Source organism: Protopterus annectens, chromosome 9.part0 (genome assembly GCF_019279795.1).
Source record: "Protopterus annectens isolate FY-2018-M chromosome 9.part0, PAN1.0, whole genome shotgun sequence".
In the NCBI taxonomy this organism is placed as follows: Eukaryota; Metazoa; Chordata; order Ceratodontiformes; family Protopteridae; genus Protopterus; species Protopterus annectens.
The window spans coordinates 1,906,726,655-1,906,748,240 of record NC_056743.1 but is presented as its reverse complement, the minus strand read 5'-3'; the positions used below and the strand labels follow the sequence as shown (position 1 = coordinate 1,906,748,240).

Here is a 21,586-nt window from a genome sequence, read left to right as displayed (position 1 = left end):
GCACACTTACCTTACCCGCATCCTAACCCTAACTCACTTAACCTGCCCCTAACCTTAAAGTCTGTCACTATCACACACTTACCTTACCGCCACCCTGACCCTAATGTCGGTCACTATCACACACTTACCTTAACATGTCGGTGTTCTCAGTGTCGGGATTTTCAATCATCAGTCATCTCCGTTGTCGATCTTCCATTGTCAGTTATCTCGTTTTATATATATATATATATATATATATATATATATATATATATATATATATATATATATATATATGGATTCACTTTATAACCTCGAAATGCTGAAATATCAAATTTTAGTATCTCAAGACTATAAAACCGAATCCACAAAACACCGACAAACAAAAACCGCAAAACCACATAACCGAAAACACCACACACACTACACTAAACATACATCACAACACCCACATCACAACATAAACAAAATAAAACACACATATACAACTCACACACCCACATAAGCAGGGGGGGCAAGCACCCCTGCACCCCTATGGGGGCTGCCACACCCCTACTTATATATACTAACTCCAAGATCACACAAACACAACACAAAAGCTCACTCACACACGCACATTCTCCAATCCCTCACACACACTCTAACTCCCACTCAAAACACTTACAAAACACTCACTTACCTGACATAACACCTACATCCACACACAGCACCGTGCACAACCAAAACACAAACCCGGACATTACGTAGCACAACTTCATAACCGCGAATTCGACATATATTCGACATATGTGAAATTCGTGATTATGAACGTTCGCCATTTCAAACATTCGACTTTTTAGCTTCAAGATACTGAAATTCGACATTTCAGTATTTCGATGTTATAAAGTGAACCCATATATATATATATATATATATATATATATATATATATATATATATATATATTTTTTTTTAAATATGAAAATATACTGGTCAGCATTCCCACTGCCTGTTCACTGAGATGTGCAGTCCAGCATCCTGCTTCTAGAGTACAGATATAGTGGTCAGCATTCCCAGTTCCTGCTCAGAGATGTTCAGTCTAGCACTTCACTTCCCAAGTACACATATACTGGTCAGCATTCCCACTTCTTACTCGGAGATATGCAGGCCATTGTTTCTCACCTAAATTGTCTCCATAAGGGAATCCTGAAGGTATACCTACTCCTTCCAAACTGAAGCTGCACACATCCACTTTTACCCTTCTATCATGAAGGTGCACAGACCCACCATTGTTCCTCCTATCCAGAAGGTGCAGAGATTCTCCATCTCTCCTCCCAGCCAAAAGGTGGAGAAACCCTCCATCTCCCCACCCATTATGAAGGTGCAGAGACCCTCCATCGCTCCTCCTATCCAGAAGGTGTAGAGACCTTCCATCTCCCCTCCTATCCAGAAGGTGTAGAGACCCTCCATCACCCCTCCTATCCAGAAGGTGCAGAGATCCTCCATCTCTCCTCCTAGTCAAAAGGTGGAGAAACCCTCCATCTCCCCTCCCATTATGAAGGTGCAGAGAACCTCCATCACCCCTCCTATCCAGAAGGTGCATGGACCAGCATCATTCATTTGCTTCTCACTTTGGAAGTGTGTTATTCATTTATTTATTTCATGCTACCAAATGGGTTTTTAACTCACTGAGAAACTAACATATAATGAGAGAAAAATGTGGAGCAAAGTTGTCCCTTAGTAAAGAATAGAAAAAAAAATATGAATAAACAAGAAAATATGTAGGCTATTCACAGCTCTTTCAACAAACCACCTGAACACCCACACAGTTGTGTCGGCAAAAGGGCAGATGCAAAGGCCTCCTTGCCAGGCGAGGAGACAACAGAGGTGACTTTTGTTTTTAGGGAACCATCTATCATTCATAATACAGCTAATGATTTTAAAATATACAATCATAGCTGTATTGACTTTACAACCGAATATGCTGATTTCTTCAGCAAAGGTTCTAATTTCGTTATCAGTAAAAAGCATATCGGTGAATTGATTGTCGATTTGAAATTATTTACTAGAAATTTGAATTTAAAGTATTTGCACAGAAATGATACACCTGATGATTATGTTTTAATGACAATTTATGCAGAATTCCCAGTACTTTTAACCCTGATATGCATAGTCTGTTCAAACCTTCTGAGACTGCTTGTCAAAATGATTTTCGTCACGACGTGGGCAAAGTGAATGAAATGTACAATTTGACCGATTCTGAGATGGCTCTACTTAGGCATTTGAGAGAGTTCAATGACCTTAGATATATGTGTCCAGACAAAGGGGGAGGCATTGTAATATTTCATAGGGATGATTACTCACAAAAGATGTTTGAACTATTATACAGCCAAACCTATCGTGAAGCCTCTCTTAATGAAATTAATATTGCGTACAAAAGAATGGATTGGGAACTCCTAGATTTGGTTACACAGGACCAGATTAATATAGATAAATACAATTATATGGCTACTGATGATCCTAAGATTCCTGCCATTTTCGGAGTTCCCAAAATTCATAAGCGATTGGTCAAACCCCCCCCCCCCTTCATCCTATAGTTGACTCAGGCTGGTCTAAGACCAGCTACATTGCTAAATTTCTGGACAATTCTTTGAAAGATAAAGTAGCAAAAATCTCTCATTTGTGCCGTGACTCTTGGCAATTTTTAGAAAAATGCAATGAATTGATTCCTCTTGCTACTACTGATGTTTTTATTACAACAGATGTCAAAGATCTTTTAGTTGTATTCCACACCCTATAGGCATCGATTGGTTTTCTGACTATCTCTATGATGAGTTTGGTTTAGAGCAAGGGTTAATCAATACATATACACAATTGTTGGAAATTGTCCTTAAGAACAATTTCCTGTTTTTTGAAGGGCACTACTTTAAGCAACTAGAAGGAGTTGCTATGGGGTCCGCTTGTGGACCCTATTTGCCAATATTGTCATGGCACAATGGGAAAAACAGTTCTTATTTTGTTCTTCATATTTTACACATATTCGCATGTATTTAAGATATTTGGATGATCTGTTTGTGGTGTGGACCGGCCCTAAGGAGGATATACCCCTATTTATGGTAGATCTTAACAATAGTACTGATTTTTTAAATTTTACATATACAGTACAGGAAAAGGAAATCCTATATTTAGACGTTCTTATTTCCAGGACAAGTGTGGACGGTATTAAGGCTACCATATATAGGAAGCCTACCTACTCTAACAGTATGCTACATTTTAGTAGTAGTCATTCTAAGCATTTCAAATGTGGGATCGTTAAGGGACAATTAGTGAGAGCTGCCCAAGTGAATTCACTGTTTGATAATTTTATGCTCGAATCTAATCTCATGTGCAATATGTTTTTAGATAGGGGATACCCGAGTAGGTTGGTGCACTCTATTAAAAAGGAGGTCATTCACAAATGTAGGACTGGTCTTTTTATACCTATTTTAAATAGTACCAATATGTTGGACCTTGATTATGGTCACCCTGTTTCTAACAGGGTAAATTCTAGTGAGGGTACCATTCGTTCAAATGATTAGAATGTAATTGGCTGTTCTATAGTATACAATTCTATTCAGACTCAGGTTGTTCATTCTAAGAAAATAACATGCCCCTGTATATGTACTTATTCTATGGATAGTGTTTTGGTACAAGATATTATAAAGAAAAACTGGGCCGTTCTTATGCATGATCAAGCTATGGTAGATACTTTTGGTAATTGTCCACAGGTAGTTTTCAGACGAGGAAGAAATTTGAAAAATCTTTTGGAGTATACTAAATTAAATGACAAGAATGGCCAGATGTTACCTTGTGGAATGTGTCAACAATGTAAATATATTTTAAAAATGACCACGTTAACAACTGGGGACAAAGTTATTTATATTAAGGAGAAATACAACTGTGGCCCCAAGGAGTCGTATATGCAGCTATTTGTTGCCAATGCCAAGAATTTTATATTGGCAAAATGCAACGTAAACTTGGTCAATGGATATACGAACACGGGTCTATATTATAACATCGAATTTTATAAACATCGAATGTTATATTCAGCAATGATTGGTGTTGATTGGGCATGTCTGAATAAGCAGACCTTCCCAGAGTACTGTAGTTTGTGCAAAGAAGTTTTGTCTTTCACAGGTCGAAGAAAAGCAGTTTGTGCCAATGGACACATTTGGCTCAGGTAATCCACTGCAAACTTTGTGATGTCCTGACTGAAATCTTTATTGCAGTAATCCTGACATGTGCAACCCTTAGTACTGTTTTGTTAGAAGTATCTGCAGAGGTAGAGTTTAAGTATTTGTTTTTTAACTTTATTAGGTGGATCACTGAATGAAGTATCTCTGTTAAATAGAAGTGACATTATTAGTTGACTGTGTGGTGTACGGGGATGGAACACTGATGGGAGCACATATGACTTTGGTTTGTCTAGCAGTTTGGGTTCTAGAGGAGGAGATAAGGCAGGGTGAGTGTGAGCAGTCAATGCTGCTGAGGTTGTCCATGAACTGCAGTGTCACTGTTTGTTGTCAGAAGGAACACGACATACAGCCTTGTGAAATGGGATGTGTGCTTTGCTTTGCCAACTCAATAATGGTAGCCTGAGCTGTACATAGCTGGGAAGCACACATGCACATGGGGAGGCCTCTGCAGTGGCATGCCATTTGCCAGGGGAGGGTATAGGACATAACAGTGCTAGAAAAACATTGGTATCGCACAATTAATGACGCAGCCTAATGAGATGAGATAATTGGTAGTTCCATGGTCTGACCTTTAGCACTTGGATGGCTCTGGTCTGGGGTTAAGCTAGATCCACAGGCTAACAGGATGAGGATGCACCTTTCCACTGAAGCAGAACAGGGCACAATTTACTTTTCTGCCTTCCTGGATCATGGCTCCCTCCAGTTGGCTGTTGCATCATTCAGTACCTCCCTCCCCTAGATGGGGAATAAATGGGCTCAGCTCAAGCCCTGTGTGGGAGGCGGTCCTTGGTTAGGGTCAAAAAGCACTTTTAAAAAGGATTCGACATGAGAATTGAAGACTAACGATGGTTAAGTGTCATCATCAGCACTCTATAATCAGAGCTATAGTGGTCTGTGTAAACACATTTTTACTTCAAGATATCTTCAAATGGGGTGTCTTCTTTCAACTGCTGTGCACATTGTTGAAAAAAATGTATCTCAGTACTCCAGTACTCACCTTCAGTGGATCTGTAATTTTACTGCCCTTTGTAGCATCCTCTGCTCCTGGGTTGAGATAGGGAACTTGCTTATCACAAGAGTCCTCAGTTCTTTATTGCCACTCGCAGTATCTTGCTCTCCTCCTTGCAGTAGGAGAGCACCCAAGTTTGATGCCAAATGAATATCACTTAGCTCTAAATTTCTTAAAACACTGAAGTGCCAATGTTTTTAGCAGCTACCGAAAGGACAGCTCTCATGAACCATACGTGCTGTCCAGAGCCTTTTCTTGATGTTAACTGTCATGGATACCAGATGGTTAATAATGTTGCTTAATGCTACCACCGTATGAAGGTCATGTGAAGGTCATATGAAGGTCATATGAAGGTCAGAGCTTCTTCTCTGCTTGCCGTTTGCTCAGACAAAATTGCAAGATGAGCAGGTAAACGAAAACTGGTTGAAATGAACTAACAGATGACCAGATGACCAGCAATTCAGAGATTGTTGGTGTGAGCATATCTCTCAACTGTACAGGTTTTTGCAGTGTCTCCAGATTTTTGCCTCGTATTTTTGGTAAGTTCCTCCTAAAATCTGCCCCTTTCTGGCAAACAGCTGAGGAATGAAGTCAGTAATAATGACAAAAACTTTTGATTTTAAGACTCCACATCCTTCGGAAAATTCATGATAATGCAAAACCTATTCTATCAACTTTCTAAGTTTGTAAGGGCAATATTTAAAATCTGTCCCTATTTGTCTCCCCATCATTTTAGGCTTTGTCCAGATTTTTTGCTCTAAGAGTTTGAGAGGTATGGGCGTGAGGCAAACAGGGACACAGAGCCCTTGCATAGATCCTTTTCTGAATCCCATTGTCTCTTAGCAAGCAACCTCCATTCTGTACCAGTGAAGAGTCAGCTCTTGAGTTTTCATCTATCAACTCCATGGTACAGGATGGTAAAGTCCTGACTGTGACTCAACTGTCTTAGAATTAACTAATCACCTGGGCACTGCAGAAGCCAATAAGGAGTGATGGGAGTGAACATCCAGTGTCGGCTTACCTTTCCCAAGAGAAGGGAGGTGGTCATTTTCTTTGCATCCAACAGCAGCTTGTGGTGAAAAAGGTGAATGCTATACAGCACAGGTGCCAAGGATGTGCTGCTAGCTTGACTACAACTGCATTTGCACGGTAGCCCTCACTGGTATGTAGAAGTGGACATGTGCACTGTGGAGGGTATACTAGCCATTTGATTTGTTAAATGCTGACAGTCTCTACCAAGTGAAGGATTAGGTATTAAAGAAAAAAATCCTCTGATGGCTGCCTGGGTGATGATCTCACCCACATTCATCTCTCCCAACTAATCTATGAACATAATATCGAACCCATAATGTCGAACGCTGAAAACAGCGAAGGTGCAGGACACCCAGGGAAAGAATTCGGTGGGCTGTTGCTGTGGCTTTGCTGTTTTCAGTGTTCGATATGTTGGAATGTTAGGGGTCAGGTGCGATTGTGTGTAGGTTAGGGTTAGGGGGTCAGGTTAGGTGAGTTAGGGTTAGGGCGCGGGTCAGGTAAGTATGCGGTTGTGTGTAGGTTAGGGTTAGGGGGTGGGTTAGGTGATTTAGGGTTAGGGCGCAGGTGAGGTGAGTGTGCGATAGTGACGGACCTTAGGTTATGGTTGGGTTAAGGTAAGTGGATAGCTAGTAGTGTATGTAAAGTTTAGTTTAGGTTTAGCTGTAGGATTTTACGTGTATGTGTGTGGATTGCTGTTTTTGTGTGTGTTTGTGTTGTGTGTATGCTTCTCGGAATAGCGATTTTTTTTCCCTGGGAAAAAAATTTGCTATTCTGACTGTTCGATGTTATCAGATTTCGGTGTTTGGGGTTCAATATTATAACATTCGATGTTTACGAACTTCGATGTTACAATACAGACCCATATGAACATATGTACAAGACCAAGCAAAAAAATGAGAAAAATGCCATATACAGACACATAAAAAGTTGCCCTGATCATAACTTTAAGTTTATTGCATTACAAGAGATTAAAAGGCAGGCAAGGGGCAGTTCATGGAAAACACTTCTTGAAGACAAGGAAACCTGGGTGGCAGCTTTTTCTAAATGCCTGCTGTCCACCAGGCTTAAATGATATGATTTTAATCATAAGTGAATTAAAATTAAAGGTCTATGATAGATAATTTTTTCCTGGTACTCTGTCGCTAGTTCAAATACAAGTATATTTTAATATATTTTAATGTATTTCAATATATTTTAATATATACAATACTTATAAATTGATTATTTTATCAATTTGTTTTTTAATTATGTATGTATGTGTGAATATACATATATATATTTACACTTCTTATTTTTGCATTCATATTTTTACATTCTTAGTCTTATATTTATAGATACAGACTTATGCATTTTTTACATTCAAATATTTATAAAAAGGGTTTTAAAGTTTCTTATTCTTATTTGTATGGTATGAATTCAACACAGGGATCGGTTGTTGTTGTTATTTACTTACTTTTTTACTTAACCATAGAATTCAATTACATTATTTTTTCTGTTGCTGGTTGATTAATTAATTGCTTTTTAACCACTTTGTATAAATAATGTTCCTCAACCTGATGTAATTGTCTGATGACGTCTGGTCATTGTTACCAGACGAAAACGCTTACTTGATGTGCAATAAATCATTTTTGCGTGCTACATTTTTTGGACGTTCTGCTGGATTTCCTAGCCTACTTTTTGGACTTGGGTTGTAGACACATTTCTGGTTATAAGCAATATAAAGAGTTGGGAGTCTACATACTGTCATAAGACTAAGTACCTCGAACCATGATGCTAGTGTAGCCTATATCGATACCATTTATAGTTTGTATGACGTAGATAGCAATAACAGGACAAACAGTCGACCCATTACTGATGGATTTACTGCATATCAGCAGGTCAAATGGCATCAGAAATACTCAGTCTAGGATGTAATCCTCTTCTGTAACATTAACAGAGTGGTTTGGAGGGACAGGTGTATCCCACAAAGGATGCCACTGCTTTGGAACAGAGTCCCCATCCACATAAAACAAAATTCATCCCTGCCCATATTCAAGCAGAACGTAGATCTATTAATGGGAAACAGAAAATTTACCCAGGACTGCTCCCTGTACTAGAAATGGACAGAGGCACTTTCTAAATGCTTTATTCCACACATAGATCCGCTCAAAGTATCTATAGTATGATCTCAGTTAGTCACAATAAGGGTAATATGTAATTACCAACTATGGGATGGGTAAGGCCAGTCTATATCCAAATATGTTAGGTTATTTGAAGTACAAAAAGGGGAAATTGTCGAAGCTTAAAATGGCCCTCAAAGGCAGTAACCTAGTACTGAACCTATGAACCCATTAAAAAAGAGAGAGAAAAGAAATCATTAGTAGAGGTTCTGAGATTTCATGTACGTCCCTATCGTACTACAACTTTAGATCCCTAAATCTGAACAGCAAGAGGTCTTGTCAGACCTATATTTAAGCCACTATGAATATATTTAATCAAATATAGATTTATTGGAAAACAAACATTAATGCATTCATAAAATTACTATAAATACTTTTAAAATGTAATAGGAAGCACTTAAGATTAATTCTGATGCATTAAAGTAGTTTGCAACATAAAGACACAATTAAAAAACATTTTTACATTCCTATAATGGCTACAAATGCTTTTAGAGAGAAATGAAATAAGCAATTATTGATTAGCTATGATATAAGTATGCAATATTCATTAAATCAAAGTACTTTTAACATTTCTAACAGTTAATATAGTTGTACCCTAAAAGCAATATTTAAAACATTCACAACTGTAAAACAATAGTTAAGCAGTACTCTTAGTTATGTTCAGTAATATATATATAATTTTGATCAGTTGTTTTGTGTTTGAAAAAAGAACATCAGGAAATTCACCTTCAGAACAAATGAAAACTCAAGAGATGAATCCTGACATCAGTGTTAAGCATGTCTAACATTTGAGTTATGATCAGAAAAATCCCATCATAATTCCTTTTAGTACATAGAGCTTTAGTTTAAAGGGAAAAGTGTAGGATTGTGAAGTCTTTTACAAACTGAAATGTAATAAAATGCTTCAGGCTGGCATCATACAGTAGACAGAAGCCAAGCATCCCTCCGGTATTTGTAGTTTTAAAATTATTAGATACTGTACTATACTTTTATTGATGACAAAGTGTACCATCACCTTTTAAAGCTACTTTAACTTCTTGCCAATATTCTGTGGTGGCTATCATTGACTAATGCTAATGGTTGAGCATGAGACTAGATCTTAGCGGTGAGAGGTGCTTAACAAAACTTTGTTAACCACATTTCTTATGTCACAAAAGTGCATAACATAGAGGATTATAGTTAGGTTTTTGATTATATTGAGCTTATTATGTGTTCTCAACATGGATACCAAGAAATGCACCTCTAGACTGAAGCTTCAGGTGGTGAGTCTTGGCATTCATTTTGAGAGCACATAATATTAGATTATGATCAGAGATCCAATCATAATTCTTTGCAGTTCATGGAGATTTTTGTGTTCCATGCACTACTGGTTTAACAAAAGTACGATAAAGAAAAAAAAACATGATGTATCATGCTGGCTTTGAAAGCCAGTGAAGCAGTGGGGAAGTGGTTCAGATCCTTATGTAGTCCATGTCTAAGGGAAGCAATGTTATTAAAATACTGGATGTAATATAGCAGACAGCAGACAGAAATGGAAGTTGAAATGAATCCGTTTCATGTCCGGCTGCTGCTAATTGCTGAATGATGCTGTCATCTTTTATTACCAGATGTAATGACCCTTCTAAGTGTTGTTAAGGTAGGATCCCATCGTAAAGTAGAACTAAATGAGGAAGGCATTTAACTGTTTTTGGATAGTAATCACTGTGTCCCATGCATTACAAAGTTATCTTTTCATAAATCTGGACCATAATTGAGGCATTCTTTGCATTGCAATGGCTTAAATATACTTTAGCAAGAGCAAATATAGAGTCACTTAAAATATATTAGCATATATAATTATATTACACTGGGGATGCACAAGCCAGTGCATTTCTTTGTGCCGGTCCCAAGCCCGGATAAATGGGGAGGGTTGCGTCAGGAAGGGCATCCGGCATAAAAATTCTGCCACATCACTTATGGCGCAAAGATTTCATATTTCCATACTGGATCGGTCGAGGCCTGGGTTAACAACGACCACCACCAGTACTGTTAGCCAACAGGGTGCTGGCAGAAATTGGGCTACTGTTGGCCAAAGGAGAAGAGGAAGGGGAAGGCTTGCCTGAAGGCAGGAAGAGAGGAGGAAGGTTAGGAGTGTAGCAGTGAGGGTAGGAACTTTGAATGTTGGCAGTATGACTGGTATAGGGAGAGAGCTAGCTGATATGATGGAGAGAAGGAAGGTTGATATATTGTGCGTGCAAGAGACCAGATGGAAGGGAAGTAAGGCCAGGTGTTTAGGAAACGGGTTCAAATTGTTCTATCATGGTGTGGATGGCAGGAGAAATGGGGTAGGAGTTATACTAAAGGAACAATATGCCAAGAGTGTTTTAGACGTGAAGAGAGTGTCTGACCGAGTGATGTTTATGAAGCTTGAAATTGATGGTGTAATGATGAATGTTGTTAGTGCATTTGCTCCACAAGTTGGGTGTGTGATGGATGAGAAAGAGAAACTTTGGAGTGAGTTGGATGAAGTTGTGGTTACTGTACCCGAGGGTGAGAGACTAGTGATTAGAGCAGACTTTAATGGGCATGTTGGTGAAGTGAACAGAGGGGATGAGGAAGTGATGGGTAGGTATGGTGTTAAGGAGAGGAATGCAGAAGGTCAGATGATTGTGGATTTTGCAAAAAGGATGGACATGGCTGTGGTGAATATGTATTTTAAGAAGAGGGAGGAGCATAGGCTGATGTACAAGAGTGGAGGAAAATGCACACAGGTGGATTATATCTTATGTAGGAGGGCCAGTCTGAAGGAGATTGGAGACTGTAAAGTGGTGGCAGGGGAAAGTGTAGTTAAGCAGCATATACAATGGTGGTCTGTAGGATGATGTTGGTGATCAAAAAGAGGAGGAGGAGTGTGAAAGCAGTGCCAAGGATTAAATGGTGGAAGTTAAAATAAAAAAGGGTGATTGTGAAGTAGAGTTTAGGGAAGAGTTAAGACAGGCACTGGGAGGCAGTGGAGAGCTACCGAATAGCTGGGTAACTACAGCAGAACTAGTAAGGGAGACTGCTAGAAAGGTGTTTGGTGTGACATCTGGACAGAGGAAGGAGGACAAGGAGACCTGGTGGTGGAATGAGGAAGTACAGGAGAGTATACAGAGGAAGAGGCTGGTGAAGAAGAAGTGGGATTGTCAAAGAGATGAAGAAAGTAGACATGAGTATAAGGAGATGAGGTGCATGGCAAAGAGAGAGGTGGCGAAAGCTAAGGATAAGGTGTGTGGAGAGTTGTATGAGAGATTGGACACTAAAGAGGGAGAAAAGGACCTGTACTGATTGGCTAGACAGAGGGACAGAGCTGGGAAAGATGTGCAGCAAGTAAGGGTGATAAAGGATAGTGAGGGAAAGGTACTCACAAGACAGGAGAGTGTGTTGAGTAGATGGAAAGAGTACTTTGAGAGGCTGATGAATGAAGAGAATGAGAGAGAGAAGGTTGGATGATGTGGGGATAGTGAATCAGGAAGTGAAACAGATTAGCAAGGAGGAAGTAAGGACAGCTATGAAGAGGATGAAGAATGGAAAGGCTGTTGGCCCAGATGACATACCAATGGAAGCATGGAGGTGTTTAGGTGAAATGGCAGTGGAATTTTTAACTAGATTGTTTAATGAAATTTTGGAAAGTCAGAGGATGCTTGAGGAGTGGAGAAAAAGTGTTTTGGTAGCTATCTTTAAGAATAAGGGTGATGTGCAGCGCTGCAGTAACTACAGAGGGATAAAATTGATTCAGTCACAGCTTGAAGTTATGGGAAAGAGTAGTAGAAGCTAGGTTAAGAAGGGAGGTGATGATTAGTGATCAGCAGTATGGTTTCATGCTAGGAAAGAGCACTACAGATGCAATGTTTGCTCTGAGAGTGTTATCGGAGAAATACAGAGAAGGTCAGAAAGAGTTGCATTGTGTCTTTGTAGACTTGGAGAAAGCATATGACAGGGTGCATAGAGAAGAGTTGTGGTATTGTATGAGGAAGTCGGGAGTGGCAGAGAAGTATGTAAGAGTGGTACAGGATATGTACGAGGGTAGTGTGACAGTGGTGAGGACTGCAGTGGGAGTGACAGATCCGTTTAAGGTGGAGGTGGGATTACATCAAGGATCAGCTCTGAGTCCTTTCTTATTTGCAGTGGTGATGGACAGGTTGACAGATGAGATCAGACAGGAGGCCTCGTGGACTATGATGTTTGCAGATGACATTGTGATCTGTAGTGAGAGTAGGAATCAGGTTGAGGAGACTCTGGAGAGGTGGAGATATGCTCTAGAGAGCAGAGAAATGAAGGTCAGCAGGCCTAAGACAGAATATATGTGTGTAAATGAGAGGGAGGGTAGAGGAATGGTGAGGATGCAGGGAGTAGAGTTGGTAAAGGTGGACGAGTTTAAGTACTTGGGATCAACAGTTCAGAGTAATGGTGAATGTGGAAGAGAGGTGAAGAAGAGAGTACAGGCAGGGTGGAATGGGTGGAGAATAGTGTCAGGAGTGATTTGTAACAGACGGGTACCAGTAAGAGTGAAAGGGAAAGTCTACAAGAGGGTAGTGAGACCAGCTATGTTATATGGGTTGGAGACAGTGGCACTGACAAAAAGGCAGGAGTCAAAGCTGTATGTGGCAGAGTTAAAGATGTTAAGATTTGCACTCCGTGTGACTAGAATGGATAGGATTAGGAAGTATATTAGAGGGTCAGCTCATGTTGGACAGTTTGGAGACAAAGCAAGAGAGACGAGATTGCGTTGTTTTGGACATGTGCTGAGGAGGGATGATGGGTATATTGGGAAAAAGATGCTAAGGAAGGAGCTGCCAGGTAAGAGGAAAAGAGGAAGGCCTAAGATAAGGTTTATGGACGTGGTTGGTGTGACAGAGCAAGATGCAGAGGATAGGAAGAAATGGAAAGAGATGATCCACTGTGGCGACCCCTAATGGGAAAAGCCGAAAGATGGTGATGATATAATTATATTACAATAACTACATTTCTAAGTTATGATGGATATGATTTGATGAGACAGTTAAGCTTCTAAAGCACTACTAAGCTCTTTTATCATGTAATTATAATATTCCGCTGATATATTACTAAATTATTAACTGTCAGGTGGTAACTACATTATAACTATTATTACCTATGTAACAGGTTATGCTCCTGACAAAGACGATGACTGGTTCCCAGCCTGTGGAATGCTGCTTCATGTTCGGTTTGTGATGGACATTTGCATGGACCATTCACTCGGATTTTGTTTTACTACTTCATTTTGTATGTTGTTTAATGCTTTTGTTCACTGATGACTTTTTGATGGATTTACGGGGGACTTATGGGCAGAACAGAGGTTATGAATTTTAAAAGAAATGTACCTGATACAGTTTATCATTATGATGAAGGCTTTCTGGAGTTTGATGACAGGCCTACTGCTGCTCTTAGACTACCAAACTTTAGACTATGACCATGTGGATATTCATTATTTCCAGGAAGTAACTTTTAGATTATTAATAAGCAGCATTTATTTGATGTCTGCCAGTATTCACTGTTTTTTGTTCTTCATTCAAATACTGTCCAACTTTGTTAACTTGTCACTGATAGCTGTTGAATCTAATTTTCAGAGTCAGCTTGCTGTATAGTGTTTAAGGACTTTGTGTCATCTACTTTTCTTGGGCATGTATTAAATGCCATTTGTTTACTGAAACGTTACTGCTCAGAGGGGCGTATTTTTAACCTTAGAAAATGGAAGGGTAGTTTAATGGAATGCTGGCTAGAAATTGTTAGAATGGAGGTTATTTCTGCTATTTACAGTATTGTATATAACTACATCTTGATTATTACTTGTTGCTTTTGTGAATTACTTTACACAATTTTGATTCCAAAAGAAATGCTCTGTGTAAGTCTGTTAAATGCTTAAAGTTACCTTTTTGGTTATTTCTAATATGTCGTTGTATAATATTTTAACTTTTGGTTTTGTGAAAATGCTTAGGAATTGAAGAAGCTAATAAACTTAAACTTCAGACTAAACTTCGATTATTAGTCAATATTGATCTAACAGTATTTATACTGACATAAATAAATTAAAGTTTTTTCTTTCAAAATTAGTCTCTGAAGGTCCATTTTCTTATTCCTTCAGTCTGAAAAAAACGATTTGCCATAAAATGTTTTTGAAGACTTCTTTACATCTCCCAGATGTCTTAAACCCAGAAATTGCTCCTGGTATGAGCAGTCATTTGTTTCAAGAATTTGTTTATTCTGGACCAAGCTGCCTTAACATTGCTTGTGTGAGCGACAGCATTGCCCAGTTACAAAACCCCCTTTCTCTTGGTATAAGTGACTTACCCTGGTGTAGGACTTATTTATAAAGTGCACTCACACTGGAGTAAGTCACCTGTACTGAGAACAGGCCTTTTGGATGCAGAGTTCTTGTTGTGTTTAACTATCTTGTGTGTATAGCTCTTTCTGGTAGTGTCCTATACCCCACAGCAGGTAGTCTGCTGCTCTGAATGGGTTACAGCTCCTGGCAGAACGCATTTTGTGATGACAGGCAGAGGAATCGCAGCATCTCCCTCTTTTAACGAAGGTTATACATCAGAACTTGCTCGAAATGTCATTGATTCTAAAACTGGATTTGTCCAGGTCATTCATCTGTCCACCTCTGTTATATTTTGCTCTTAAGAGGTGACCCTCGTTATTCTGAATGATCTGTGCAGGGCCACTCAAGTGATTTGTATCTTTCACCATCTTCCACAAATAAACACCACTTAAGAACTGGTCCCAGTCCACTGCTGTCATACTGGTGACTTCTGCTAAAGAAAACTCTACATTGGAACTTAAAAATTTGATTGTCTTTGTATCCATGCATTTGAGGTATTTTAATGCATTATAACCACTCTAAGTCCCTCTTATTCCATGTTAATATGCTTTTACCACAAAATGGTCACCCTGGATACTGCCATATTAACATGACCTTGTTTTACTGATATGTTCTTTGACTCCTAGAATCCATTTCAAGTCTCTTTTATATCAGTTATGTTTGATATAAGGTAAATATACATCCATTAGCCTCACCAGCCTTATATGGAAAGTTATGCAGCATATCACAGCAGAACTAATTTATAAAGACATAGATAAAATAACTGATTTAGATCACACTCAGTTTGGTTTTGTGAAGGGCAGGTCCTGTTTCTTGAACCTAGTAAACTATTGAAAATGTTACCAAGGCTGAGGACAGTGGTCATTCTGTGCACACTGCTTATGTTACCCTGGCCAAGGTTGTATTATTAAAAAATCAGACAAACTTAATATAACCCACTATGTTGTCTACTGAATTGCATATTGGGTATCCAACTGATCCGGTGTTGTAAAATTTGTTGGTGTCTTCTCTGAACACAAAATTGCAACAGTACACATTGTCAGCTAATATAACTGCAGACAGAAAAGCATATTCTGATGTACAAGGCCCAGTGTTGTCCATAATCACCAGTATGCCCTGGATGAGAATAAAGGGGCAGACTCACAACTCCAAGGCTGGTTAACACCATGGGCATTTCAAGCCTGATGTGTAAATTCCACCACCAGAATCGCAACCACATGGTGTAAATGCCACCACCAGAATCTCAACCACATGGTCTGAATACCACCATCACCAGAATCACGACCACATGGTGTGATTGCCACCACCAGAATCACAACCACATGGTGTGAATGCCACCACCAGAATCACAACTACATGTGTGAATAGCACCACCAGAATTACGACCATATGGTGTGAATACCACCACCAAAATCATGACCACATGGTGTGAATGCCACCACCAGAATCACAACCACATGACGTGAATGTCACCACCAGAATCACAACCACATGATATGAATAGCACTGTCAGTATCACAAGCCCAAGATGCGAAAACATCATCAGTTTTATGATTGTAAGGTGTGATTAACATGATCAGCATTATGACCTCCAATGTGTGAATTATGACATTAGTGCTGTAAGACTAAAGTATAAGTAAGACCATCAGTGCATCAGCTCTAAGGCATGTAAAAGTGCCACTGATGTCTCAGTTCCAAGGTGTGAATCAGCAAGATCAGCAGCCTTTCTCCAGGGCACATATAAACATGTGTATTTACACCCTGGCATTCTGCAGGGCACATATAAACATGTGTATTTACACGCTGGCATTCTGCAGGGCACATATAAACATGTGTAGTTACACCCTGGCATTCTGCAGGGCACATATAAACATGTGTATTTACACCCTGGCATTCTGCAGGGCACATATAAACATGTGTATTTACACCCTGGCATTCTGCAGGGCACATATAAACATGTGTATTTACACCCTGGCATTCAGCAGGGCACATATAAACATGTGCATTTACACCTTGGCATTCTGCAGGGCTCATATAAACATGTGCATTTACACCCTGGCATTCTGCAGGGCACATATAAGCATGTGCATTTACAGCCTGGCATTCTGCAGGGCAGATATAAACATGTGCATTTACACCCTGGCATTCTCCAGGGCACATATAAACATGAGCATTTACACCCTGGCATTCTCCAGGGCATATATAAACATGTGCATTTACACCCTGGCATTCTGCAGGGCACATATGAACATGTGTGTTTACACCCTGGCATTCTGCAGGGCACATATAAACATGTGCGTTTACACACTGGCATTCTGCAGGGCACATATAAACATGTGTGTTTACACCCTAGCATTCTGCAGAGCACATGTAAACATGTGTATTTACACCCTGGCAATCTGCAGGGCACATGTTAACATGTGTATTTACACCCTGGCATTCTGCAGGGCACATGTAAACATGTGTATTTACACCCTGGCATTCTGCAGGGCACATATAAACATGTGTATTTACACCCTGGCATTCTGCAGGGAACATAGAAACATGTGTATTTACACCCTGGCATTCTGCAGGGCACATATAAACATGTGTATTTACACCCTGGCATTCTGCAGAGCACATATAAACATGTGTATTTACACCATGGCATTCTGCAGGGCACATATAAACATGTGTATTTACACCTTGGCATTCTGCAGGGCACATATAAACATGTGTATTTACACCCTGGCATTCTGCAGGGCAAATATAAACATGTGCATTGACACCCTGGCATTCTCCAGGGCACATATAAACATGTGCATTTACACCCTGGCATTCTCCAGGGCACATATAAACATGTGCACTTACACCCTGGCATTCTGCAGGGCACATATAAAAATGTGCATTTACACAATGGCATTCTGAAGGCCACATATAAACGTGCATTTACACCCTGGCATTCTGCAGGGCACATATAAACATGTGTATTTACACCCTGGCATTCTGCAGGGCACATAAAACATGTGTATTTACACACTGGCATTATGCGGGGCACATATAAACATGTGTATTTACACCCTGGCATTCTGCAGGGCACATATAAACATGTGCATTTACACACTGGCATTCTGCAGGGCACATATAAACATGTGCATTTACACCCTGGCATTCTGCAGGGCACATACAAACATGTGCATTTACAGCCTGGCATTCTGCAGGGCAGATATAAACATGTGCATTTACACCCTGGCATTCTCCAGAGCACATATAAACATGTGCATTTCCACCCTGGCATTCTCCAGGGCACATATAAACATGTGCATTTCCACCCTGGCATTCTGCAGGGCAGAAATAAACATGTGCGTTTACACCCTGGCATTCTGCAGGGCACATATAAACATGTGCGTTTACACCCTGGCATTCTACAGGGCACATATAAACATGTGTGTTTACACCCTAGCATTCTGCAGGGCACATGTAAACATGTGTATTTACACCCTGGCAATCTGCAGGGCACATGTAAACATGTGTATTTACACCCTGGCATTCTGCAGGGCACATGTAAACATGTGTATTTACACCCTGGCATTCTGTAGGGCACATGTAAACATGTGTATTTACACCCTGGCATTCTGCAGGGCACATATAAACATGTGTATTTACACCCTGGCATTCTGCAGGGAACATATAAACATGTGTATTTACACCCTGGCATTCTGCAGGGCACATATAAACATGTGTATTTACACCCTGGCATTCTGCAGAGCACATATAAACATGTGCATTTACACCCTGGCATTCTGCAGGGCACATATAAACATGTGTATTTACACCTTGGCATTCTGCAGGGCACATATAAACATGTGTATTTACAACCTGGCATTCTGCAGGGCAAATATAAACATGTGCATTTACACCCTGGCATTCTCCAGGGCACATATAAACATGTGCATTTACACCCTGGCATTCTCCAGGGCACATATAAACATGTGCATTTACACCCTGGCATTCTGCAGGGCACATATAAAAATGTGCATTTACACAATGGCATTCTGAAGGCCACATATAAACATGTGCATTTACACCCTGGCATTCTGCAGGGCACATATAAACATGTGGATTTTCACCCTGGCATTCTGCAGGGCACATATAAACATGTGTATTTACACCCTGGCATTCTCCAGGGCACATATAAACATGTGTATTTACACCCTGGCATTCTGCAGGGCACATATAAACATGTGCATTTACACCCTGGCATTCAACAGGGCACATATAAACATGTGTATTTACACCCTGGCATTCTGCAGCGCACATATAAACATGTGTATTTACACCCTGGCATTTTTCCAGGGCACATATAAACATGTTTATGTACACCCTGGCATTCTGCAAGGCATATATAAACATGTGCATTTATACCCTGGCATTCTGTAGGGAACATATAAACATGTGTATTTACACCCTGGTATTCTGCAGGGAACATAAAAACATGTGTATTTACACCCTGGCATTCTGCAGGGCACATATAAGCATGTGTATTTAGACCCTGGCATTCTGCAGGGCACATATAAACATGTGTATTTAGATCCTGGCATTCTGCAGGGCACATATAAACATGTGTATTTAGACCCTGGCATTCTGCAGGGCACATATAAACATGTGTATTTACACCCTGGCATTCTGCAGGGCCTATATAAACATGTGCATTTACACCCTGGCATTCTGCAGGGCACATATAAACATGTGCATTTACACCCTGGCATTCTCCAGGGCCCATATAAACATGTGCATTTACACCCTGACATTCTCCAGGGCACATATAAACATGTGCATTTACACCCTGGCATTCTCCAGGGTACATATAAACATGTGCATTTACACCTTGGCATTCGGCAGGGCACATATAAACATGTGCATTTACACCCTGGCATTCTGCAAGGCACATATAAACATGTGCATTTACACCCTGGCATTCTGCAGGACACATATAAACATGTGCATTTACACCCTGGCATTCTGCAGGGCACATATAACATGTGTATTTACACCATGGCATTCTGTAGGGCACATATAAACATGTTAATTTTCACCCTGGCATTCTCCAGGGCACATATAAACATGTGTATTTACCCCCTGGCATTCTCCAGGGCACATATAAACATGTGTATTTACACCCTGACATTCTGCAGGGACATATAAACGTGTATTTACACCCTGACATTCTGCAGGGCACATATAAACACGTGTATTAACACCCTGGCATTCTGCAGGGCACATACAAACATGTGTATTTACACCCTGGCATTTCTCCAGGGCACATATAAACATGTGTATTTACACCCTGGCATTTCTCCAGGGCACATATAAACATGTGCATTTACACTCTGGCATTCTGCAGGGAACATATAAACATGTGTATTTACACCCTGGCATTCTGCAGGGCACATATCAACATGTGTATTTACACCCTGGCATTCTGCAGGGAACATAGAAACATGTGCATTTACACCCGGGCATTCTCCAGGGAACATATAAACGTGTGTATTTACACCCTGGCATTCTGCAGGGCATATATAAATGTGTGTATTTACACCCTGGCATTCTGCAGGGCACATATAAGCATGTGTATTTACACCCTGGCATTCTGCAGGGCACATATAAATGTGTGTATTTACACCCTGGCATTCTGCAGGGCACATATAAACATGTGTATTTACACCCTGGCATTCTGCAGGGCACATATAAACGTGTGTATTTACACCCTGGCATTTCTCCAGGGCATATATAAACATGTGTATTTACACCCTGGCATTTCTCCAGGGCACATATAAACATGTGCATTTCCACCCTGGCATTCTGCAGGGAACATATAAACATGTGTATTTACACCCTGGCATTTTGCAGGGCACATATAAACATGTGTATTTACACCCTGGCATTCTGCAGGGAACATATAAACGTGTGCATTTACACCCTGGCATTCTGCAGGGAACATATAAACGTGTGTATTTACACCATGGCATTCTGCAGGGCACATATAAGCGTGTGCATTTACACCCTGGCATTCTGCAGGGCACATATAAGCATGCGTATTTACACCCTGGAATTCTGCAGGGCACATATGAACATGTGTATTTACACCCTGGCATTCTGCAGGGCACATATAAGCATGTGTATTTACACCCTGCCATTCTGCAGGGCACATATAAACATGTGTATTTACACCCTGGCATTCTGCAGGGCACATATAAACGTGTGTATTTACAGCCTGGCATTTCTCCAGGGCATATATAAACATGTGTATTTACAACCTGGCATTTCTCCAGGGCACATATAAACATGTGCATTTACACCCTGGCATTCTGCAGGGTACATATAAACATGTGTATTTACACCCTGGCATTCTGCAGGGAACATATAAAAGTGTGCATTTACACCCTGGCATTCTGCAGGGAACATATAAACGTGTGTATTTACACCATGGCATTCTGCAGGGCACATATAAACGTGTGTATTTACAGCCTGGCATTCTGCAGGGCACATATAAGCATGTGTATTTACACCCTGGCATTCTGCAGGGCACATATGAACATGTGTATTTACACCCTGGCATTCTGCAGGGCACATATAAACATGTGCATTTACACCCTGGTATTCTGCAGGGCACATATAAACATGTATTTTTACACACTGGCATTCTGCAGGGCACATATAAACATGTGTTTTAATACCCTGGCATTTTGCAGGGCACATATAAACATGTGTATTTACACCCTGGCATTCTGCAGAGCACATATAAATATGTGTATTTACACCCTGGCATTCTGCAGGGCACATATAAACATCT

The 21,586-nt window shown here is 40.2% G+C and overlaps 1 protein-coding gene across 1 annotated transcript in view; it reads left to right on the top strand.

Moving 5' to 3' along the window:
* LOC122810828 (nascent polypeptide-associated complex subunit alpha, muscle-specific form-like) overlaps positions 1 to 14,453 on the top strand; it is a 68,792-nt gene extending 54,339 nt beyond the window's left edge. Inside the window, exon 4 of the mRNA XM_044082381.1 lies at positions 14,368 to 14,453. Coding sequence (XP_043938316.1) covers positions 14,368 to 14,453 — 86 coding nt within the window. The remainder of the gene's footprint in view (positions 1 to 14,367) is intronic.
* Positions 14,454 to 21,586: the final 7,133 nt, after the last annotated feature.